This window comes from Hyalella azteca, unplaced genomic scaffold (assembly GCF_000764305.2).
Source record: "Hyalella azteca isolate HAZT.00-mixed unplaced genomic scaffold, Hazt_2.0.2 contig7364, whole genome shotgun sequence".
Lineage (NCBI taxonomy): Eukaryota > Metazoa > Arthropoda > Malacostraca > Amphipoda > Hyalellidae > Hyalella > Hyalella azteca.
The window spans coordinates 19,722-46,206 of NW_025937491.1; the positions used below are offsets into that span (position 1 = coordinate 19,722).

At 38.4% G+C, this 26,485-nt stretch overlaps 1 protein-coding gene across 5 annotated transcripts; it reads right to left on the bottom strand.

Annotated features, from left to right (window-relative positions):
- Positions 1-1,110: 1,110 nt before the first annotated feature.
- LOC108673370 (choline transporter-like protein 4) lies at positions 1,111-25,791 on the bottom strand. 5 transcript variants are annotated; one of them, XM_018161189.2, is made up of 14 exons: positions 25,730-25,791; positions 17,998-18,043; positions 16,223-16,345; positions 15,247-15,407; positions 13,784-13,961; positions 10,941-11,095; positions 8,654-8,819; positions 7,986-8,247; positions 7,186-7,348; positions 6,606-6,713; positions 5,736-5,893; positions 5,076-5,261; positions 4,577-4,685; positions 1,111-3,348 (listed from the first exon to the last, which is right to left on the bottom strand). In XM_018161189.2, exons 1-14 carry the CDS (start codon positions 25,733-25,735, stop codon positions 3,019-3,021), a joined length of 2,151 nt encoding a protein of 716 aa, XP_018016678.1. In that variant the 5' UTR covers positions 25,736-25,791; the 3' UTR covers positions 1,111-3,018. The 5 variants fall into 5 exon arrangements, with proteins under 5 accessions (XP_018016678.1, XP_047737177.1, XP_047737178.1 ...); XM_047881221.1 differs by lacking the exon at positions 10,941-11,095 and adding an exon at positions 12,874-13,028 and having other exon boundaries at positions 25,730-25,789; XM_047881222.1 differs by lacking the exons at positions 10,941-11,095; positions 25,730-25,791 and adding exons at positions 12,874-13,028; positions 18,295-18,364.
- Between the last annotated feature and the right edge of the window lie 694 nt (positions 25,792-26,485).

The window sequence follows — 26,485 nt, forward strand, 5'->3', positions numbered from 1 at the left end:
TAACGTCGACCGCATTCATTTCTTGATGACCAAGTCAAGAGTCAAAATAACTTTGACTCGTCAAGAGTCAAAATGCTTAGGTCTAACAATACCTACACTCGGTACGATTATAAAGCTAAATTATGCAGTCAGATGAGGGTTGCACTGCAGTTCTAACCATGATTCCGGTGTCTGTAACTCGTCTTGCCTACAGAAGTATGGATGGCTCAATTACTTCGCAAAATATTAGGGAGCTTAAGGGCAGTGCATGTGCGGCTGATTTCAGCTAAAATAAATACATGTAGAGCAATCATTTGTGATAAATTCGACTTATTCTACAATTTGCTTAGGCTTACACACCTTAACTCACACCAGGAAAGAATGGATGTCACAAACCAGACTTAAAACTAATAATACTTAGATAAATGTACGGATGTTCAAAATGCGAGAAAAAGCATAGGCTGGAATGGCTTGAAGACCAATACAAAAGGAGCGATCAAGACAACTCCTGGGGTTGCAGTGACCGGGTATGCGTTAAACCGGGCTGAGGGCAGACTGGACGAATTGAAAACCAGGTATTGAGATGAGATGTAGGGGCTCAACGAGAGTTGTCGAGGTGCTAAATGAACCCGTTCTTTTCGTACAAATATATTAGGCAAAAGTAAATCAATGTTGAAGAGCAAGTAAAAAAATAGGGACCATCCACATAGCACGAGGAGTGAAGAAGGGTTCACTGAAAATACATCGTGCCACACAACTGTGTCTAACGATGTTGTAACGTTAGTAACTCCAGTGAAAAACAGGGTTAGTCTTAATCCAATGAAAAACAGCGCAATGAACTCGGGGACATTTGCGACACTGTAAAGGTAGAAGTTAAGAATAGGTGAGATAAAACCTTCATTACATAAGCGGAATAATGAGCAAATAAGAGCTAGCTTTATAACCAGGTATGCAAGCGCATGCATGTGTTGCGAGTGAAAACATGTCCTTAACGTAGACTGTGTCTGACTACCACCACTGTGGCCATTGAAAAAAGCTGGCAGTTGAAGAAGAAGAGATCAGTTGAAAGAAGATCAGTTGAAAAGAAGAAGATCAGTTGAAATAGCCTGGAGGTGCATAACATTTGGTACCGACATAAACTCAACCCATTTTTGTTTTCCGTTCACACGCATCAAGTTGAAACTTTCTAATTTCCAAGGCCACATTGTCTCAGAGGAAAACGAGAAGCAAAAACCTTAATATTAAAATAATATCATGCAGTCGACGACCGAGTATGATGCCATCTCATCATTGCGATGTCAATAAATGCCTTTTAATGACTAACATGCAATAACAATAAGTTGATCATTTACTTTATGGATTTCAACGCCCACAGCTGAAGAATGAATTGAATCGTTACAGGCGAGTAGAGACCAAAGGAATTACAACAAACAACATGCACGCTGAACACCGCAGTGAAGTGCACGTCGATCCCCGTATTATTTAGTTCGGAAAGACATGAACGACACGACAAAGTCACCTTATAAGAAGTATGTGATTAGAGTAAACATAATCAAGTCTACTTGATTAGCTAGTCATGCAAATTTACGGTAACATTGGATACATCATACATCATTTACTACAACACACAATACTCATTAAGATAGCAGACCGTTTAATAATACGGTCATAGTTGGAACAAAAAAAAAAAAAAGGTTTTCGCATCAAGTACTCAAACGAGACCACAGAAAAGTTTTAATACAATTCAAGTTACACGAATTAGATCAACGAATAATGAATTTTGTTTATGTACGAAATAAAAACATGTGAGTGCATCTTGTTTCATCGAAGAAAAGAAAATATTCATTCGTCAAGAAGATCAGTTGAAATAGCCTGGGGGTGCATAACATTTGGTACCGACATAAACTCAATTTCAAAATAAAAATAGAATATAATAACTGACAAGCAGAACAATGAACAAAAGAACCTAAAACCTTTGAGGCGTTCGAATGATTATCCGGTGAACGTCGGGTCAGAGTGAGTAAGTCAAATACATATTGATAAGAGTGTAACATTAACATGTGATTATAAATGCATTCGTTACCCAATACCGGCATAGACGATCGTGTCGACATGGTCGGGTTATGAAACGTTTTTTTGTTCTGACGTTCAATTGTGAACTCTTAAAGCACAAAAATATAGATTCCGTTAAAAGTACAGACATTCCGTCAAAAGTATAGATGAGATAAATAAAATCCGTTGGTTTATCTTGACAAAAGCACATACAAGATAAATGGTATGTTATTCAAATCAATAAAAGCATGAGTTCCAAAAACATGTCAAAACAGATCGCACAATGATATAACCTAATTATTTTTTTGGCAGCAACCACGATTGATGAGCACTTAACATAAAAATAAGCTTTCATACTGAAAACTATTAGCTGAACACAAATAGGGTCAACGCGATCACGTAAATGAATACCAATAGTTGATATAGGAATACACGCATTGCTATAAGGAAAGGTTCATAACCTTATACCAGCAAAATCATAAATCCGGGGCACATAAATTAGAAGACGGAACGAAACAATAAGAATTCCGTCAAGCCAACATCTGACAATACGCAGCTTAAAATGAAGAAATATATAATGGCAGAAAATAATGCTAGTTTTCATCGTGTCGGACTTTCACAAAAACAATAGGCATTTTGAGGCAAGTTCGAGAATATGTACCTATCAAGTACTCAAAAACACATCAAAAAATAGTGACTAATGCAAGTTCATGCAACATTCTTTGAGACGAAGTTTACGGACGTACGGCAGGGCAAACATTAGGAGACACGCGTCTTTTGTGATCAATGCCCACGAGTGAGCAAGAGCTGCGGCACTAAGGACGTAAACTGCATTATTCTTCCTTGATTTTTGTGTAGGATCTTCATGAGCTCTTTTTTCATGAAGTAGAGCTTGCGCTCACAACATTATTCCTCCCAAGATTTGTTTTCCTTGTGCAAGATCTTCCTAAGGTCTTTTTTAATGAAGTAGAGCTAGCGCTCACAACATTATTCCTCCTTGGTTTTATTTTCCTTGTGCAGGATCTTCATGAGATCCTTGCTCATGAAGTAGGGTTTTTGTTCAGATCCGTCGTTGCGCTCCGAGTCCTCAAGGAAGCAGAGGAAGAGCGTGTCTACGCCGATCTCGTAGACGGAGAAGAAGGCGCTGCTGATGAAGTACGTCACGATGGTGATGAGGATGACAGGGGTGAGGTAGTAGTTCGTGTGAGGAATTTCGCTACGAATACCTTGGATTCCACCACTAAATACGAAGTACGCCACGATGCCGACGCCGCCCGTCACCACCATCTTGCCGATGAACAGCAGGAAGTCGGTCACCTGCACAAAATATTATTATTTACATTTGATTACGTATCTAGAGACATATACTCAAAAATGCGTAATAGGTACATGTAGCGGCATAAGCAGACAGCGCAGCCGATTTCTTGTCTGTGATTGGTGGGCTCAGCTTTAATATCCGTCCGTGATTGGCTGACGGAGTTACGAAGTCTTAATTATTCTTGATAGTGCAGCCCCTGATACGAGTACATGCAATGAGTTCATTGACCATCAAATTTGGAAGTTTCTCAACTTCTTTGCATGAATGAATGGAGTGTTTATGTCGGATTCATTAATTTGGCTAGTGATAGTTACCTAAAAAATAATAAGACAACAAATAGATATTGCGCAGACGGCCACCCAAGCCACACGTGTTCATTAGTGGAAAAAAATATAACTCAGTACTCACTGCAGTGAGTGACAGAGAGCGCATTTTCTCGTCGACGAAAACGTGAAGTCACGGAGGGACAGACGGACGGACAGACAGAGAGACAGACAGACGGACATGGCGAGCAAAATAGTGCATTTTTTCCTTAAATGAGAAAATGCGCTAAAAACGTGTCATAGAAGAGTTCAATTGTAGACACGCGAATAACAAAATAATGTCAAGGCCAATTCCACATAATTCAACAGTTTTTCTTTCGTCACATTTACCTTGTCCAGCTATTTGAATGAGAGTTGAATAAAAACGCAACATTCATTTCCACCTCTTCCTTCAGCTGCAGTTCACATATGCTATGTTCCACTTGCTACCCTTGTCGTAGTTCTTCATGTGCAGGATCTTCATGGAATCTATGCTCATAAAGTACGTTTTAGGCTCCGAGCAGTATGCATATAGTACGACGAATACTGCTAGTGGTAAAAGTAGCTAGTAATAATAGTAGTAATAGTAGTACGAATAGTACGACGCGCGGTGTTGCTCACCTTGAGCTACGGCGGTGAGAGAGACCGCCTCTCCTAACACAGTGATCCGAATTCGAGTCTGACTGAGGATAAGTTCTTCCGGGAAGCTCATCTCATGGCCGACTCAGGCATTCATCAAATTTTGTTTAATAAATGAGTACCTGGCTTGTCCATTGTGTTGTGTAATGAAAACAAATGCTTCTGGAGGGTCAGTGATCGTCGTAGAACTGCCACTGGCATTAGTGCCTTGAGAAACTGACCTATGACCTCCTGCCTAGTCGCCACTACCAGTGTGGGCAATCAACTACAACAGCTCGTTGCTTACCTTGTCGAGGACGACAACGCGCGCAATGTTGCGCATGAGGAGCGAGAAGCTGCTCCTGGCGGACGCGCAGAAGTTCTTGCCGTAGATGGCACAATAGACGTAGGCATTCCTGGGAAACATAGAGCCTCAAATAATGGAATAACCAAACTGCTTAATGATTTATATGGGTAATTCGACATCGATAGTAAAAAAATTAATTTTTTATGATGAAACTTTTGATCATGAGACACATGTACTTCATATATATAAGATTTCAGTTCGGTTTGAATTCTACTGATACATTTAAGGACTTATGTCCTAAATGTAAAGAATTTTAAATTTACCGAATTTTCTGATTCATATGCACGCAAGAGCAATGTTACCGAAATGCACATAATTAAAATAACGTAGCAGTTAGTGCACCCTTAAGTTCACTTTAAAAAAATATTGTGTCGGCAGCAAATAACCGGTTTCCTCAACTGCTGGCAAAATTGTAAGTAACAAACATCAGCTTGCGCACCTGTTGACGAATTTGAGGAACTTCTCGAGGCAATAGAGGCAGCAGCGGCAGCAACACATGAGACACTTGACGAGCCAGCTGTCGGTCTTCTCGCGCACCTTCTTGTCGATGTATTCGAATATCAGGCGAATCATGCGCACTATAGCGATGATCAGCGACCCGAACGCCAGTGTGCCTATGTGGTACCTGCAAAATAAAACGTACATCAATAAGCGCTACACCTTAAAACATTGCAATCAACCTAAACTTAATTCAAGGTCAAACATTCAAGTGCACTTTCCCCACGTCAGCTTTGATAACATTCATTATTGTGAAAACTGAAAGTGACATAAGGGGATCATTGCAAAAATTGTTTTGTAATAATTCATTTATGTATCTGTGCGAGAAATTCTTGAACAACTGAATCAAAAGCCAGTGATATTAATCAAGCGAATATGTAGTGCCAGCTGTTTTGTTAAGAATTAAGAATATTTAGGTTTAATTTTCAATATTTCAGGTCCTTAACTGAGCGTGCGACCGAGGCTGTACGTGACAGGCAAGAGTGGCAGGCCCTTAACTGAGCGTGCGACCGAGGCTGTACGTGACAGGCAAGAGTGGCAGGCCCTTACCTGAGCGTGCGACCGAGGCTGTACGTGACAGGCAAGAGTGGCAGGCCCTTACCTGAGCGTGCGACCGAGGCTGTACGTGACAGGCAAGAGAGGCAGGTCTTTGTTCTTATCAAAAGCCCAATACCAAGACGAGAAGGCGCCCGCCAGCACCATCTCTCCCATTGCCGAAATGAAGAACAGGCACCAGAACAGCGCGAACACGTTGTAGATCTAATCAATAGATGAAGAAAAGCTCAGAACATTTTGTACCATGGAAATTACGAACTAAATGAATAGCACACTATAATCAATGTGAGACTAAAATTCATTAGAGAGGTTTTAATTCCAAATCAAATAATTGATTTATCATAATATACCTAGTTGGCAAAAGTGTAAAAATAAAACGTATAGAAGTTTTCTTTTTACATTTTGGATCAATATGCAAGAACTTGCAGGTGGCAATGTTAAGAAGAGAGAAAAAAAATATTTTAATGGAAATTCAAAATAGAATATGCCACTTAGTCACAGAACGTCAACACTTGGCAAGGTTTACATAAAACGTGTATGGTTACCACGCTAGGACATTGTCATGATACGAGAATTTAACCGATAATGAAATTTATATTCGAGAATTTACATAGATACATCATAACATAGTAATGGCGGCGCTGAAGTGTAGGCCTGATGTGGCCTGTCGCCGTCAGGCCACATCAGGAGAAAAGACTTGAGAATGTAACTCTTAATAGACTGAAGACACGAGAGTAACGCCAGAGTAAGAAAATACAAACACATCAAGCAATTAATGTCCCCCGGAAGCCTGGGGGTGTAGAGGTTCCATGAAGAGGATTTCAAGTAAAGGCTGCACGTATAACTCATCATGAAACTGATGACACGAGGGTAACATCAGACAGAAAACCACTGAACACATCCCACGTAAGCACACCTGCAGCCTGGGGATGTGAGGGTTGACGTAGACCTTCAGGAACTGACATGTCGCGCCCGCGCAGGCGTTGGTCTCGTTGAAGTGCACGGGCTCGCACATGGCCCCTTCCTGTGGGTGGTCGACGTTATCAACGATTGATGAATGGTAACCAATTCTTCAACTATCATCATATCATCAATACAGTATAGTAATCCAAATTTTTGTTATGAGTAGTAGTAGTAGTAGTAGTAAAAGATTTACTAGCGCTTCAGATAGCTATCTATTTCGCGCCGGAGGTGAGGTCTTCAGCTACGTCAAAGATGTTTGGTCTCTTCCGTCTTCAAGGCTTATAGCCTGATCCATTTTAGGCGCAGGGGCTGGGCGGTAGATTCCACCGGCCATGATTGCATCTGAGGCCGTACAGCCTCGGGTCTCATCGAGACACGCAAGCCCCCCCCCACGACAAGGACGAGATGGCACGGGGGGGGATGATCATTATCATCAATGCAGTATGGTAAATGGTAATCAATATTTTAATTATGATAATCATTATCATAAAGGCATTACGGTATGGTAATCAATATAACAATAGGTAGAGGACCTGCAGGCCGGGGCAGCAGGCGCCGCTGCAGGAGACTGCGTACTGAGGGCGGCCGGCGCTGGCGAGGAACACGGCCACCACGCAGAACACAGAGATGGTCACCACCTGCAGCAGGTACGGCAGCACCGGCAGCAGCAGCGTCGACATCATGTCACCCACGGCTCTGGGAGAACATGCAACATGTTGACATCATGTCAGTGATGTCACCCACGGCTCTGGGGGAACACGCAACATGTCGACATCATGTCATCCACGGCTCTGGGGGAACACGCAACATGTTGACATCATGTCATCCACGGCTCTGGGGGAACACGCAACATGTTGACATCATGTCACCCACGGCTCTGGGGGAACACGCAACATGTTGACATCATGTCACCCACGGCTCTGGGGAACAAGCAACATGTTGACATCATGTCACCCATGGCTCTGGATGATGTCTGGCAACCGTACCATGTCGACATCATGCAACTGAGCACTTTTTCAGATTCAGATACTCTAGTTGATCTGAAACTTTTCAGTTTCAGATCACCTAGAGACTAAAGTATTCAGAAGATCAGGAAACTATCATGAGGAAATACCTACAGATCAAACTACCTCAGAATCTCAGATGAAACTACCTTTCAGAGGAAATACCTATAGATGAAACTATCTCAGAATCTCAGATGAAACTACCTTTAGATGAAACTACCTTCAGCTGAAACTACCTTCAGATGAAACTACCTTCAGATGAAACTACCTTCAGATGAAACTACCTTCAGATGAAACTGCCTTCAGATGAAACTTCAGCTGAAACTCACTTGCTGGCTTGACCAATGAGCGCGACGGCGATGTTGATACGCTTCCTCAGGATGATGAGCAGCAGCAGGCAGATCACCAGCAGCGACAAGCACACGAAGAAGAGCACAAGCCAGGTGCTCTCGCGCTCAGAGTACTTCTGGAACTCGCTCCTCAACTCCTGCTCTATTGAGAGCGCTTGAGGGCTGCTCTCCTTCGCCGCCTCCGTCGAGTTGGCGGACCGTGACCGCAGGTAGATGTATTGGCTCATCGAGTAGTAACAGGCTGCAAGAAATAAATTGTTAATAAAAAAATAAAGAACTTCACTTCAACAATGTACATAGCCTCGAGTTCTGAAATGGACGACTGAATTATAATTATACATAAACATGATAACAGATTATTTACATAAATTATTATGCTTTATGCAACTCTGATTAAACACCACAACATTCTTAAAATTAACAATTGTCTTATTTGTTATTTCAGTGAGTAAAACTTACACAAATGAAGAACTTCTGCCTAATTTTACGACATGAATGGTTACAAATAAACCTCAGGTATTCCTGGATCAACTATCTCCTAGACTCTAATAGCTAAATTACCTTTACTTCGAACATAAAATTAATTTCAATAAAGCATTTTAAGGTTTTTTATTAAAAAAACACTACGAAATAGAATAAGCGCTTACCGAAGGCGCAGATGGCCACAAAGGCGACCATGGAGAACCAGATGAGGACCTTGGAGATGAACCGCAACAAGAAGATCCAGACCAGCGACACGGCCATGGCCAGCACACAGAACCCGATGATGAGGTGCCATGTCGCTTTGATGTCTTCGAACGCTCCCTCTGCTACCTGTGTCGTTCATATGTTTTATTATTATTAGGTGAATTGAAACTTAATGAAATAATGAAAAGTAATCTGCTCGGAAATTTTGGTAAGGATGCAGTACCATAAATAACCATTAGTTCATCGTGGTCTTAGCAAAGATTCACAAACATCAAAGCACACGCGTGAATTTTAGTAATAAAGACATCGGCAGGTTTAGTTGCCCGTGGCAAATTACAATAAAATTTATGGAGAAGATAAAGCAGAAAAATAAAAAAAAATGTTCAAACCTCATACTCTGAATCTCGGATACTGACGTGCGTCGTGTGAATAACATTGGAACGAAGTGTGATTTACCAGCCCTAGTTTATTAAAGTCTCATTAGGGTAATGGCTAATGTGACAAGATTATAACAAGAATCACAGTGAGAGGTTTTGATATCACTGTTATTTTTTTCAGATAACTGAGTCGGGAGTAATATAGAAAATCTCTACCTATACAATCTCAACACAACCTACAAACCACACGGCCTAGTGCTTCGAGTGCACTTTGCAGGTATAGTGAAGAGCTAAATACTAAAGATTGCCATGACAATCACTAGTGCTTTCAGCAAAATTTATCCTGTTCATTCTTAAGCGTAGCCTTTAACTATTGACGAAAAGTTCCTGAAAATTCATTTGGCTACTGATGACAAAACAAATCATACTGAATAAAAACCATGCAGAATAGGCTTTAAAAAACCTCAAGCTACGGGCACCAATCACATGATAATTGTGAAGTATTATGTTTATTCACATTTGTAATTATTTTAAGAAGAAATCGAGACATCTTGTCCAAAAGTTTGAGGGAACGTTACACAGAAAAGTTGAATAAGTTTATAAATTATCAAAAAAATTAGACGCAAAAAATTATATGAACGAATAATAACAGGCAAGGCAAATATTATCACAATTCAGACGTAGGATCTCTAAATCATTTCAAGTATTTACTCAACATAAATTATTGAATATTTCGCGTGCATTTGAGGAAGTGAATATGTTAATTATAGAAACAAACCATAACATGCAGTACTTTCAACAAATGTTGAAAGCAAGCCTTTAAAATTAAATAGAATCACATGCGTTCAGAAATAAGAGCGACGGATTAGCAAAGCTCCATGCAAAATACCAGAAAATGGAATTTGAGGAAAAAAAGAATATAGCATTTCTAACATAGTCGAAGAAAGGTATTTTCGTTTTCATAGTCATCTTTCACACTACGCGTTCTCATTAAATCTAGATATCTAAATGCAATCAATTCAAAACATTGAATAAATAAGGATTCTTCAAGTAAGGTAACATTTTAATCTATAATAATTTCAAATTGCGAGTCGGATAGCCCAGTTCAGCGTCTGAGAACGCCGCTTTTGCTCGTATGTAGAAATGATTAATTATTGTAAGCCTTCCAATAAGAGATACACAGGTGCGATTATCTGGCAACATTATTGTACGCTTTTTTCCCAACAGCGATCCACGAGAAAAGATCGTCATAAATTAATGGCCGCGAAATCAGAATTCGAGAGGAAATAACCATGAGGAAAATGTGCGGCATGAAGTGCTGATGCTTGGCACAGAGATCCATAATACTGTATTAGAGGCATGAGGATGGAACGACACAGTAAATTCGAGAAAACAAGCTATTCACTTTAACAGAAGAGAAACGTAACACAACAATCGCATAGCTAATTAAACCAATCAATAACCAAAGTTAATTCTCAAACCAAAGGAACAGTAACATTAAAGCCAAAGAGAAAATTACACACTATACCGTAAAAACTTAGGTAAACGTATACCAACTCAAGAAAAGAATGGGTGCAAAAAAAATGTTTTGCTTTTATATGGACGAGTAAGGTAACGGATGACCTTTAATTGGAAAAAGCTTGGGTAAAAACACAACACCAACTCAAATAAAAAAGCGTGCACATGTGTAACCACGTGCTTGAATTTTCGCTTAAAAAAAATTAGACTCGCAACATTGCTTTTATAGCCGTGCAAAGTAGCGGATGACCTTGGATCGTGAAAGCTTGAGCAAAAACGCAACAAGAATTATGATTACTGCACACGAATGTCAGCGAATTTTTATTACTACGGCATTATGAATTGTAATTACCGCTTTAGTTTTATAGAGGTGGGCAAGATAGCGTATGGCCTTAGCGAGCAGCTCGGCGGTGACGGGGACCTGCTCGGCCGTGGTGACAGCGGCGCCTGAGGCGTCCTGGATCGCAGCGCCCAACTCTGCGATCTCGGGCAGACAGCGTCGCGCCACTGCACAGCGTGCCGACCAAGCTTTAGCCACAGCCACAAAGCAATGTGGCATAGCCGCACAGCCATGAGGCTCAGAAGTACAGTCGCAAAGCAACAGGGGGCTAAAGTCAGGAGCACAGTCGCACAGCAATGGAGGCTCTTCCCTCCAACTTTTGTTCTTTATAAAATATTCGACAAATTGGAAATGGAGACTAGAGACGACACAAAATTCCAAATTTATATTTCTTCGAACCTGATTCTAGAAATTCCGCAAGCACAAATAAATAAATCAGACGAACGGTCAAAACACATCAATGGATAACATGACAATGAAGAAAGATTAGAGTGCTGAAAATTTGAGCAAATTTGCCACAGAAATTGTTTTAGAAGCATAGGCTTATAATAACTGCCGGCATGAAGTGGCAGCAGTAAAAATCCTTAAAGAAAAAAGTGATACTTTGTACAGATAGCGATGCACTTTTTGCCTTTGTTCGGATTATCTTGACCTAGTTTGGCCCGACAAAAGTGCGTGCGTATAGTGGAACGTTCGCCCTTTGCTGGTGCTGCGTGTTAGAAAACGAGTCTTTAATGAGACAATTTGACAAATTAATTTTTTGAGCAACAGGCTCATACTGTGCATGGAATGAACCTTCATTGAACCTTTGACGGCTACAGCGACTATTGTTATCAGGCCTAATATATGAATAAGATATTGACGCACATACATAACATTGTCGACAATTGATGCATCCATGTGCAAAGGGATAACAACCGGTCACTTTTATAGTGCAGGATCATGCGTGTGACAGATTACAGGAATGGAACTGATCCAACAGTGTCATTTGATCACAGCTGGTCATTAATCTTGGGCAGAGATGGCGATCATATATTTGAGTCATTAAAGATTAATAGTTTATGAAATAGACAAAAGAACATTCAAATTTATAATTTTCATCTGAAGCCGCGCAAGAAATATGAATCCTCCTCGACTTTCAGGCTAGATAAGGAATGAATAAGGAATATCTCACTAATTGATTACACCCAAAAGAAACATCGCGTGATTGTTTGCAGAGTAAACTGAGCATGGAAAAGTAGAGCAATTACATTGTTTTCCATGTTTATTAATTCGTCAATAAGTTCTAGAACAGAATGGAAACATTGCTGCAAAGATGCAAAAACTATGATATGGAATGAAACACGCGCACTCGTACGCTAGTTTCTTGTACGAGGTAAATTTTTTTTAGACATTATCAGATTTCCATCAGGTGCTGATAAATCCGAAAAGATATGCAGGGAACGTCAATTTAGGTATTATTTTCAGCGTTCTTAAAGTTGCAGTATTTCCATATGACCCTCAACCGACTACACTATACACTAGCAAGCCACGTCACAGTCGCTGGCTTACACCAATAAATGACACAAGATTCTAACCAAGAAGTAGAAGTAACCTTCAGCCGGTGCTCAATATGACATTATTTTCCGTAATAGCCATTGGCGAGATAGGAAATGTGTTAATTTATATATTTCTTGGTTCAAGCCTTGAAGCATTTCAAACATCCATTGCATCATGCAATATTCCACAAATGCAGTTTTTACTTGCACAATTCGATAAATTTTCTCTCGTTACAACTTTACTCCCCACCAACGCCCAAAAAACCAGAGATGCTGACAGGAAGAACACATCTGGCCGGCAAGCAGGTTAGAAAAGCCAGAGAATAATTTACCCCAACACGCATTAACAAGGTTAGAAAAGCAAAGTAACTGGGTAAAAAATGGCATTAATTACACTACGGGAATACCTCTTGCCAATATGCAAAGCGCATGACATATTTCATAGAGCGCATGATCATGTCAAACTTCTGAGTAGACGACTGGTTGGCATATGCTGCGTCAATAGAATTGATGATGTCAACTGTGTGCTCGGTGACGCGTTCAGGAATGCAGCGACGACCAACTACACAAAATGTTATTACAATTAAATGAAAAACCTTCACTGTGGCTACACTACCTGGCATTTGCTTGAGCTTAACTAAACTTAAGCAGTCACCTAACAATAGAGAGATTACACATCTGCTAAACACGCGCCATAGGGAGTGTGTTTGAATAATTCTAGCAAATTAGTTTAATTCCTTTACAGAATTACAGTTTTGGTTGAAAACTTTCACGGAACAAGTAAATTAAAACTTTACCTAAATGCGTTTAAACTTGAAGGACAGATCTGCTTCTCAGAAAGTGTAGAACGCAACGGCACGCGAACATAACTTGCAATACTTTGAACGCAGTTGACAAAGCATCAATCAGTAATTTAATTAACAGTAGCGGGAATAAAATAATACAGTAACTATAAATTTAAAAAATAGATGAAAAAAAGAGAGATGCGGACGACACTATGCCTCCAAAATCTCTAAAAGTGAAGTACCAAATTAAAGAGTCTATCCTTCACGACAGATTTGGGGAACTAAGGGGTGAAGGGGGAATAAGGGATGGGAGAACAAAGGGATGAAGGGGGAATAAGGGATGGGAGAAGAAAGGGATGAAGGGGGAATAAGGGATGGGAGTACAAATGAAAGGAGGGGTGGAATATGGGATGAAAAAATAATGGAATGAATTAGGGATTAAGGGATGGGAGCTGAAAGGAATGAAAAGGAGGAATAAGGGATGGGAGAAGAAAGGAATGAAGGAGAGAGGAATAAGGGATGCGACACTAACCTTCACGGCTGCGCACATAATAAAATGCACATTTGCCATTAAGTACGAGGTCCGAGGTCTTAATGGAGGTGTTGAAGGGGTCCACGTCGTACTGACACTTGAGGTTACGGCGGACCTCAGCGTCGTCCGTGGTGGGGGAGTAGAACCAGTTCTTGTCGGGGCATTTGTCCACACAGATCTGCAATATGGTACTATATTGAATATTGTGTATTGAAGAATATTGAACATTGTAGAATATTAAATATTGAAGACTTGAACATTGCAGAATATTAAATGCTTTAAATTACATAAATAAGCGCAACATGTGACAAGTGATTATGACAAGATAGCATCCCTAGTACGATACAAACGATAGCATTCCTAGTGCTATACAAACCTACTGAACAAGGACAGATGAGATTCATAAGACACAGGTTACAACCTTTCATCCAAGAGAGATAATGTGATACCCATTCAGAAGCGTCAAGAGATTATTCTCACGAAACTTCTGTACTGCAGTAGTAACGAGTGCTGTACTTCAATGAATCGGCAAGTGTGCTGCATGGGGTGTAGCTGTTGGGTCACTCAGGCTGTGCATTGGTCTATTCACCACAAGCGCGACAGTTTGTGTAGATATCATTACCACTTTTACATTAGTTCCTGCTATTAAATCTTGAATGAAAATGACAGGAAACCAGAGTAAAGTGAATATGTAATCAGATCCTATTCTGAAATCTCTATTTGTTACATCGATTTCTCTGCACAAGTGGTAAAATTCTCATCAAAAGTAAATATTAATTTTATAATATCGTAATCTTAATTCACAACTTTTCCTGGCTTAATACCAGCTCGTAAATTTTTAAAATAAATCTCTCCAAAATTTCAATTTAACAATCACGGAAGTTATAAGGACAAGAGAAAAGCGTCACCCAATGGGTATTATTCACAGTGAACATGCCCCACACTTATCACGGCAATAACATAGTTAATCTCACCAAAGCAGAAGTGAAACAGCTGACATGGATTTCGTCAAGCACCAAGCAAATATAACAATGACCGAGTATTGTCAATGTCATTTGATTTGTTAATGTGAAATCCAGCTTCAGAAGCTTGAATTTCATGTTGAATCATGCACGATGAATAATGACCAAATAGTCATTATAGCAAATAATGTAATATAATATGCAAATATAATAAGGAAGCAAATATAATAAGGAAGCAAATATAATAATGATTTGTTAATGCGAGACAAACCTGTGGAGTAGGGCAGCCAGTAGAGGCCTTAAGTGTGGCACAGCGCGTGAGGTCAAAGAAGAAGAGGTAAGGCTTCTTCTCCACTACAGGGTCCCGGCCATAAGGAGAGACTAACCTGTGGTGTAGGGCAGCCAGTGGAGGCCTTAAGTGTGGCACAGCGCGTGAGGTCAAAGAAGAAGAGGTAAGGCTTCTTCTCCACTACAGGGTCCCGGCCATAAGGAGAGACTAACCTGTGGTGTAGGGCAGCCAGTGGAGGCCTTAAGTGTGGCACAGCGCGTGAGGTCAAAGAAGAAGAGGTAAGGCTTCTTCTCCACTACAGGGTCCCGGCCACACACCTGACCCCGGCTGTCCGTGGGGTACACGAGGCGGCTGGGGTCGCCATGGATTATTCCTGCCGGCAAAAAGAGGATCAGGCAAAGGCAATAATATCTATCTGGTGGCAGTACAATAAAGTTAACTAGAGGAATAAAAGAAGTATAATTTATTTCAGAACACTGAAGGTTCCCTGACAGAAGAACAAATATATTCCCTTCATAACAGAATGATAAAATGTATTTCATACCGGACAAAAAGGATACATTCACACAATACACCAAACACAAATAAACACAACTCTTCTATAGATTCAGTAAAAGAAAGAATTAAAAAATAAATACAATGAACGACACACTTCCGTCCATTATCAGCCCAGAGCAATTGATTCCTGAACTCACAACTTTTCCTCTCACGCAACTTTGCAGAGACCATCACTCCGCACTTGACACGCACAAATGCTAACCAGATCACACACCAAAACATTCACGCTCATCGCTCGATGTGTGACATTCTGTGTGACCTGGTACATTATTGCATTCCTGACTTCTGTTATCCAGCCAGGCATATTCTAGTGGAATAACACATTTCTTTTTGCAGTGCACACACCTTTTTCTCTTAGCAAATCATTCAACATTAAGCAAGACAAGTGCCAAAAGAATAATTACACATTTGTCACAGAATAGATGAAAAATGTAACGATTAAGAAAAATATAAAAAAAGGCTAAACAGGAATATGATCATTAGCCACTTCTGATTACATCTATCCTTGTTTGAATTACTGGAAATTATTGAATAGCATTTAATGCCTAGCTTATTAAAAAAATTAAACAGGCCTCCTTCAAGTCAAACGGTCAAATGCAATATATCTAAAAGTGCTACTCTTTAGCTCACCAAATGCCGCCACGACGCCCCAGCCAACAAGGAACATCACGAAGAGCAGCAGGCACAGGATGTCAGTGCAGGATCGTGACTTCACAGGCCCTTTGAAGTCAGGGTCAAACTCATGGGCAGTTCCTGCAATGGGAAATCGTTGTGAGAAATCAATGCAAACCAAATTCATGTTCAAATTAATTATGAGAAGTTCCAGAGGAAAACACAAATAATGAAATACAGTAATAGGAACTATTTAAGGGATATTAACTTGTAACTTCAATGCTATTAATATCGAAGTATCATACTTACATGTATGATGTATGTATTTCCACCAAAATTTCTGTATTCAATGCTTCCAATAACTTGAAAATGAATGTCATTATATTCAAAACATTGTTAATAAAATAAAATTACTTCCTTAAACCTGTATTTTACCACGTTTTTCTTAGCTTCGTTTCGTGTCTGTCTGTCTGTCATCAAAAATTCAGACCTTAATTTAGAGCTCTTCTGAACATCCTAGAAACTTGAAATTTGGCATGCATGCTTATGCTGCCTAACAATTCAAGATTTGATCATCAGAAATTATAATTTTGAAAAAAAAAATTTTAGAAAAAAAAATGTAAAAAACACTGAAAATTCACGGTTTGGAATTGAGTTTTTTCTCGAACATCCACACTTGTCAACCATGGAAATTGATTTGAATTGCTAAAATTGCTAAGTAAAAAGTATAAAATAAATAAATATAGAATAATATATTTAAAACCACATTTTTCTTGTTTTTAAAAAGCTAAAAATAATGAAATAAAACAAATAAAAAAAACTTTTAAAAACCACGTTTTCTTTACGGACAAAAAAGAAAAACATTTACTCTTACATAACATTTAAGTTATGTAAAATGTAATGTAATGGTATGTAAGAGTAAATGTTTTTCTTTTTTGTCCGTAAAGAAAACGTGGTTTTTAAAAGTTTTTTTTTTTTGTTTTATTTGATTAACTAATGTCATCTGGAGAATATCATTTGACCTTAAAAATTTAAATAGATTAATTCTCTGGCCAATAACCACCAGTGTATAAACATGCTATAAATATGGTATACATACAAAAGCATAAACATCATAGCAACATCTTTAAAATGCTGTGAAAATTCATGGACATGAACTAACTAGTCAAAACTCCCTTCTCAAGCAAGTTGTCAATTTCATAAATTTACACTCGTAAATTACTTACTTCCCTAAACAATCATTCTTTAAAGGGATTAACTATATATATACATAACTGAACTAGGTACACACCTATCAAATAACATTCCTTGTGAAATTAACTGGCAACAAGTGTACAAAATTCCCTACAAGACAAGAAGCCTACATAATTAAAATCTTTCATTTTCAGCAATTGTAAAATTTCCATCACTGATGAGAGAGTATAGAACATAATTAATGTTAAAAGTCATTCAAACTTTCGTGATTTGAATGAATGAATGGCGGATTCAAAGAATGAATGGCAAGGTTGAATCCACAATTTTCAACATGAGTAACTTGAACCCTAAGTAAAATTCAGTAGCTCAAGAAAATAATAAATAATTATCACTAAACACAAAATTTTCCAAATTTACTAGTTCAAGAAATCAGAGCTCCTGATATTAAACAGATTATTAAACAGATGCACAGATGATATTAAACAGATGCACAAGCTAAAGAATTAATCACTAAATAACCCATGTAAGAGTAGCAGTTAGAACATAAATACTGTGACACAATCATACAATAAATACTGTATGTAAAAATCATAATTTACCATATTTGTTGACTTCATCTTCCACCTTGTCACCCATTTTATAGGCCTGCACAAACAATAAATATAATATAATAGAAAAGCATATGACACCATCAGCAATAAATTTAAGAAAACTTGGCACACATTAACCAAATTAGAAGCCAAGTACCCAAATATATAATTTGCATGGAAATTTATTCTTAACTGCTTATTAGTTTGAATGATAACCTACATTTGAAAAACATCCAGAATTATAGCCAGGATATTGTATTTTTCAACTTTTTTATATTTGACACCACAGAAGTAAGTAATACTCACCAGTTAGAGAATCAAGTGACAGAAATTATGTATATATATAAGATGCTACAAACGTCATGAACAATATATATGTAAAATCTGTAAAATATACAATTATCTCAAGAGTACAAATAATTTTCTATGCCTTCAAATTATTGAACAAGATTTAAGTACATAATTAGGTTCCAGACCTAAAATCCTCAAATTATACACATCAACAAGCTATGCATTTTTTCCATATCAGGCTATGAGTGTTTATGCATCAACACAAAACAAAGAGTCAATATTATGGCCTAACAATATAAAAAAAACCTTTGTTTATATCATTATTTATCTTAAATTAAAAGTTGTCAAAGAATTCAAAAGCAAATAAGATGCCATGCAACTTTACTACATATTTGTCAAGAATGATTTGGAAACCAGCTCCACCAGCATTCAAAATTCACAGAATACACTACTAAATTAATTAGTCTAAACACTCAACAGAATAAATCAATGTAAGATTTATTAATAAAATAAAGAAAGACTCAAAGAATGTTAGTTAACTGAAAATCTGAAATTAAAACAATATAGTAAATTTTACAAATAAATTATAGCTGTAGGCTGTTGAAGCTGTGACTAGAGCTTTTCAGGCCTTTTTTGAGCTGCAAGATTCCTACTGGATAACTTATCTTGTATTTAATTAAGTAAGAGCACAAACCACACACCAATCACAACAAAGCTACCAAATGGTGGACAGGCAATTTTTGCTTCAGCATGCAGGAGGCAATAAAACCAATTGCCTCTCATGGTAGCTTAATTTGATTGACATGTGTTTGGGAAGGAAGGAAAATAACTTAAAACTATGATGTCACCATCTTGCTTTTTGAGAAATTTGTATTGTCTACTTGCTCGGCTGGGATTAAAAAATGGTACCACTTTATGCAAAAAATAAACTTTGATATTGCATGGAGGAGATGTTAATGAAAGATGATAGGAAATCAGGATTACAGTTTATAGGGCATGGTCTCCAAATTTCAGAGCTCTACAACTAGTCGTGGAGTTATTTCTAGAAGCCACAAAAAAAGCAATTTTTGAGGCCAACGTCTGTGCTGCATGCGTTTGGTAATGGCAATACAGTAATTCATGTTCAGCCATGTGGTAGTGTTAGTGTTTCACTTTCAGTGATCATTTGTGATGTGATTCATTCCCGTTTTTATTCATATTGAAAAGTTTAGGAGTTTATTGCATATAATTGACTGACCAGGATGATTTTACCATTAGAAAGACATTGTTACATGAAATTGTTTACTTGCACCTACCCCCCTGATGCAACTTGTCAAGTTCAATTGAATGCCATTGCAGCAATGGCGTTTGGTGATACAGTACTACTAGTACTGTCAAACGGGGTAATAAGGGATGGGCAGGGGTAAATCGGGCATGCATCCCACATTTTGTAAAAATGTTGTAGCAGCCAAACTAATAAAAATATTGCAAAACTAAAAATAGTGGTGTAAACTTCAACATTTTTATTATCTGTTATGTATAAAGCTAGTTAAGAAATCATACATTTATTATCTCTAAAAATACTGAAATAAGTGTGAAAAGTGCTATTTTTGGAAAAGTACCTCTACTAAGGTCTGGAGCAAAAAAAAATATTTGCCGTATTAAAAAATGTTACTAACATAAAAGTTGCACACAGGTGTTGGCTTGAAAACGCGATTGAGGGAATTTGCCTATCTCATTAAAAAAAATGGCAGCCATTTCCAAGCGATGGGGTAACAAGGGTCTTGCAAATGAACTCACGGAGTTTCCGTGCTGAATACCCCAAGCCCCAAGGTAATAAGCTAAATAAGGGACACCCCTAAAAATGCATTTACAGTTTAACCTCAGTTAGCAAAGGCTTCAGTTATTGAAAAAATTATTTAACAACAAAGAATTTGGATTACATTTACCTTGTTCAGCAAAAAATTTCACTAATAAAAAATTAATGCATTGTCAGTCATCACAAAATTGTGCACAGAATGTCATATATAGAATTGTACACAGAATGTCATATATAGAATTGTACACAGAATGTCATATATAGAATTGTGCACTGGGTATCATACTAGAATGAAAAGTAATTAACCTAAAGTATGATTTATATCTCCAAAACATATGATGGTTGTTTCTAAAACATTCCATTCTTTTTCAGGTATTTTTTACAATCTTTTTCATAGTGAATTCACTAAACCCAATTAAAATGGTGTAAAATTACACACCGTCCTGTAAGCTTACAGATATATACAGAAGAAGTGCTACATGGCTGCTGATATGAAGCTTGCAGTGGACAAGGTTGTTGTAAATGCTCAATGGCATGTTCATGGATACAGTGTAATATCACATAAATAATACAGTAATGAATAAATAATGTGTTATCAATATCATATCAATAGACGGTAAATAAGTAAAGAAACACAGAAAATGTCATTTATTCTACATCTACAATTCTACATCATCTACAATGCAAGAGGACTTCAAAGTACTGTTAGTAATGGATGATTACCTACACTCTGCAGGCTTCAAAAGTTTTAAAATACAGTTTTATTTAAGGTGTCTGAGATTACCCCGTTTGGGACGGTAATTTAGGATGGTTTTATTTTGTGCCTGGCAGTGGCACCTTATCCTTAACCTTATGAATAGCATTTAGAATTTTTTTAATATGCCATTTGATAGCCTACACAATGAGCCTAAACTTGTTTAGAAAATGTATCATGGTGAGAAGTTATTAGGTAACAAAAAATGCTCAAAACCGTCCCTTATTACTCCGTTTGATGGTACATGTATTATTATTAATTTATTATTATTATTATTACAATTTAATATCATCTTTAGTATTTATAATTAGGGTAAACGCGGTATATTCCAACATCATGGGTAATTCCGACACCTCTCTAGTTTTTCCTTTACACCTATTAAGCTTTGTTTTAGTTCCATGCGTTCGTTGATGGTTGAAATAGTGACATCATACATTTGTGTGTCAAACTACTGCCAAAACACTAGGTTTGGGCCATCTAGTGGGAAAATGTTCAGATCCAAAGAGAGACGGTGCATGCCACCCAATGAGATCATCGAAAAATGTGTCAAAGTTGACAGTTGACCTTGCTCTACCAAATAGTGATAAACTGTTTGTGTAGATTGTAGAAAGAATACTATGGTTTGAGACTTTTAAATACGTCTGTGAATATATTAGGAATCCTTTAACACGTTCCCCGCGTATCCAGATTTCCCCAGTATTCCCTTATTGCGGAAGGCTTTCAGTGGTTGCTGCTTCAGTTAGACGCCATTGGCCGGGACAAGAGGAGGTGTGTGCAGCTCTATGGCATCATAGCTTTGCATAGCTGCAATAAAAATGTTGGGACGCATGTGGTACATTACGCAAGCAAATAATAACCACATGTTGTTCTTGCGTATTGTACCACCGGTGTACCAAGTATTTATTGAGCCTTATATGTACCATAATAGAATCGAAGGAAATATAGGGGAATAGAAGGGAACAAAAGGGAACAGATAGGAACAGAAGGGAATAGAAGGGAACAGAAGGAAATATAAGGGAATAGAAGGAAATATAAGGGAATAGAAGGAAATATAAGGGAATAGAAGGGAATAGAAGGAAATATAAGGGAATAGAAGGGAACAGAAGGGAATAGAAGGGATTAGAAGGGAACAGAAGGGAATAGAAGGGAACAGAAGGGAATAGAAGGGAACAGAAGGGATTAGAAGGGAATTATTAGTTAGAAATTTTACAGTTACTTATCGTTTGTTCAAGGAGATTTACGAATAAAATTTTGGTCCATTGATTTGTTCTACTTAATAATCCACTTTTTGAGTGAACAATAATATTATAAAAGAAAAAGTTTACGTGCAAAATTTCGAGTTACATGTGTTTTATCAAAACGGCATAAAATACTGCGTTTGGTACACTGGTGTCCCAATACGCAGCAGTGGAATATCACTGTTGGTACACATATGGCCCAATGCGCGGGGAACGTGTTAAGTATACTTGTATTTGCTGATTTCAAGTGGTAAATAAATTAATAAATGATTAAGTTGAGAAACAGATTTAGACACATAAAAACTAATTCCGACACAACTTGAATTGGACACACACAGCTCGTTCCAAGCTGTGTGCAAAAATTAAAATTTTCCTAATTAAAAGCTTAATAACTGTTAATTAAAAGCCTAATTAAGTAGTGCTCAATATTCAAGAGTGTTCTAATTCAAAGCCGTGTCGTATTCCAATACAGCGCACAGCAGGCTGGAATTCTAAAATTTGTGGTTCACATAAAAAAAAAGCGTTCTGCCTTAAAAAAAACGTTCCAGGCAACTAGAAACAGGTTTGCAGGCCGTCAGAAATCAGCTTCGGTTGGGGTAGCTAGGATCGTATGAACGTCAAGTCAGGCAACACAGAGAAGGTCCCATGCAAGATCGTTAATTGTGCGCATCACTCACAGATGAGCAAGAGGGATGGATCTACAGAAGGAAATACTATTTACTCAACATAATAGTTTCAAATTAAATATAAAAAAATAGTTTATGACACCTATTCATTACCTCAGCTTTCAAATTGAGGAGAAACTCATCGGCAGTTGGAGAAACTTCTCGAAGAAAAGGTAATGCATAACAAACAACATGACACTTCACAGTTGACTGACTAGAATAGACTCAATAGTCAATAGAGTACTCGAAAGTCAAAAATTTAGCATTCAAACATTTAGATTCTGTGAAACTTGTGATTTCTTCATTATTAATAGGTACTTTAGAAGGCTCACAATATATCAAGTAAAGTTTTCACTCAATTATCGTCTCAAGGTTTGGGAGCTTTATCTGCAGTAATGTTCTGTAGTTACCTTACCCACCGATTGCTTAATGAGAACTAACCACTACACTAACCATCATTACATTCCCGCCACTGTTGCACACGATTGATTCTGCATGCATGTATAATATTTACGAAGATTAATTAACCATTCTGATTTCTGTTGAATGTCAGTTACTGATAAATTTTTAATATAGAAGAATTTGTATCTTTCATTTTGTCACATGACTATATTGATGTCGGTTTCACATTGGTTGCTGGTGCGGTTGGTATCCCTGCTAGTACCTTCTTTGTTTACGTTTTTTGTTTGGCTGATTGATTGCAACGAAAGGAGATTGTATGTCTCAGCTGCTTGCATCGGTGGTCAGTTTTGTATTTGTGGATTGAATCATAGGCAGTTTTTCATGTATTTGTGAGTGAGTGTACATAGTGAAGATGTTATTCTTTGCGATTTCCATCAATAATGACATAACTACACTATTGTATTACGCTCTTGAAATAAGAATTGTAGCATTAAGCATTAAGTTAGCATCAGTGCGTTAACATTGTGTGCATTTGAAGCGGTCCCTTCTAGCTTTCTATCACTGATTGGATTCCAGTGGCTGTGACATTGCACACGTTCTAGCAATGATTGGATCCCTGTGACAGTACGTTGGATGCGTTCAAGCGTTGATTGGATTCTTGTGTTGTAACTGTTACATTGGACGCATTCAAGCCAGACTGTAGAGCATGGCACAACATAGGTCGAGGACGCCGATTTCATGCACCAAAGACGCCGAGGAGGATGAAACTGGACACCACTGGACGCCGGTCGCCAATTATGCTTCTCCATAATTCACGATTTACGATCGATATGGCCGATGCGCCGTATTGATCTACACGCTACGATCGTAACTATGTGTTGTAGCGCGTAGTTCCGATGGTGGTGAGAGCTACATTTGAGCACCCAAGCATACGAGCTCATAGCCACCTGAACTACGCGATGTAGAACATTGTGATCGGGTGACAGATACAAGCAATCAAACAAGCTGAAGATGGGCGTGACAAGTTTTTTTCTGCAGTAGCATTGGGCTTGCCAGACGTATGCACATTGTGATCGGGTGACAGATACAAGCAATCAAACAAGCTGAAGATGGGCGCGGTGACAGCAGGGCTGATCATGCAATCTATAGTTTATGGTTGGTCATGGCTGCCTGAGCCATAGTTTATGATCGGCCATGGACGCCAATTTAAGGTCGATGTGGCTGATGGAGAGCTTGAAAAGACGCCGATATCTCGAGCTAAAAGGCCCTACTCTACAGCCTGGCATTCAAGCGTTGATTGGATTCTTGTTAGCCTACTGTGATGATGCAAGCACTGCTTTTTTCAATGAAACAGCTGTGGCATCTTGCAGAGACTCATCAGTGATGATGATGGCCAATGGGCTGAAAGTGGAAGTGTGCTGGACCTGGACGTTCCAGATTTTTGGGTCCTGCTTTCTGATTTGCTATGTTTACCAGTTAATATATTACCCCTCTGGATTTCCACACTGGGCCGCACGCCGCACAGCCTCACAGTCTCACACAGCGATCGAAATTCGAATTTTGAACACATGGATGTTGGAATAACGTATTAGTACTGTAGTACAATTTGAAGCACGGTCGGAATACGTCTCACCACGTGCCAAATATAGTAACACTGACACAGTGTCCTGTCAGAATATAGGGATTTGGTAGGTTTGCATTCTAAAGGCTTTTAAATAAATATGGCAACATTTTGTGACGTTTCATTGTTGCTGGTGCCGCGGTGCGTAGTATGGTGTTTTGAGAGTCACGTGAAGCAAACAGAACTTGAGTAACCCATACGGTTATTTTTTTATAGTTTTCCATTTCTCAATGGCCTATGCGGCTATGCGTCCTTAATGTGTCGGAATATACCGCGTTTACCCTATAATTATTTATCATTCATCATTTAAATATCATGTAATCATTTATTTGTAGGAATGAATGCTTCTTCTCAGTTCTGCCTTTTGGTCAAAGTGACTCAAACTCAGATTGTCAGATAGGTATGCAGGAAGTTGTTCCAAATTTTCAAGAAAAACACAAGTTTTGGTAAACAACTAAACATAGGCCAACCATCAAACAGGCACAGGGTAATAACTAGGCTAATAAGAGATTTTGGAGCATTTTTTGCATTTGGGACAGTTTGCGTTTGACATAGTGGCAAACCAGAGCTTTTTTAGAATCAGTTCATTTTTAATATGCCTATGCGGTTTGATCATTTTGATGAACTCAAGGAGTCTCCGTGAGTTCATTTGCAAGAACAAAGAACCCACTTTGGATTGGGTCTTGAGCTTTCACTTCACTGTATTCAAATAATTCAATACATACTCAATAGTAAATAGGTAAGTAGGCCTAACGGAAGAAACAATAAGAATGAAGACTTTGAAGTTATCAAGTTGTAGGACTTGTAGTAGGTAGTAAAAATAATGATTTGACAATGTTTGCCTCTTCAGAGTATAGTTACTCAACTTACTTCACCACCCACCACAACAATATTGTTCAACATGCATTGATGCAGTTAAGTGGCGTGAGTCATCAATCTTGCTCAATCAACAGCAATATCATTTCCTCTGACCTCCATTTTCACTTTGAATTGCGTTTACTCATTTCCTTCTTCTGGTTGGTTTTATGAAAGAGCTTCAGAGACACGTACAATTACCTAGGTACATCATTTACATGCAGCCCCAGGCCCCAACTGCAACTGCGTTTGCCTAACCTAAGAGTAAGACGTGAAAGTAGTAGGTAAAAGCGCCGTAGCGGGCGCAGCAGTGACAGCACCAGGGTTGCCAGATGGAGCCGAGTGAAAAAGGCCAATTTAGCTCACAAAAAAGGCCACAAAAGGCCTCATTTGAAATTAATAAGAAATTCTTAAATTAAAGGTAGTTCTAACCATTCGCAGGGCATGCATTTACTCTCAACGCTTTGAGAAAGCAAAAAAACTACACCAATTTCACCAAGTGTACGAGCTGAATTACCGCCAATGCTACATAAGCCGCCAGGTTCCAGCCTGCACGTTACTTGCTGACCGTAAATAAAACCGTATAATACAGGTCCAGAACTATGATATTTAGGATTCGATTGCCACCTTACATCTTTGAAGCTTTTCGATCGCGTTAGAAAGTTTTGGCTCAGTTTGCTAAGAAAATACATAGTGAAGTGGCCGGCGACATTAATGATGTGGCGAAGTTCTGTGGTATTGATGGTAGAATATTTATACGCGGAAATGAAAATAAATGTAAACTCATATCTGCAAATACTCGATTATACGCGCTCTCAGCTCTGCCATCCGTGGTTATTTATACCACTCGGCAACTGGATATAGTCCCATGGT

What these genes read in the sequence shown, in the direction of transcription:
- LOC108673370 (XM_018161189.2), bottom strand. An exon ending in CTGGCTGCCCTACACCACAG is followed by an intron (nt 13,962 to 15,246) that starts GTTAGTCTCTCC and finishes ACCATATTGCAG; the next exon opens with ATCTGTGTGGACAAATGCCC. An exon ending in GCGTTGTCGTCCTCGACAAG is followed by an intron (nt 3,349 to 4,576) that starts GTAAGCAACGAG and finishes TATTTTGTGCAG; the next exon opens with GTGACCGACTTCCTGCTGTT.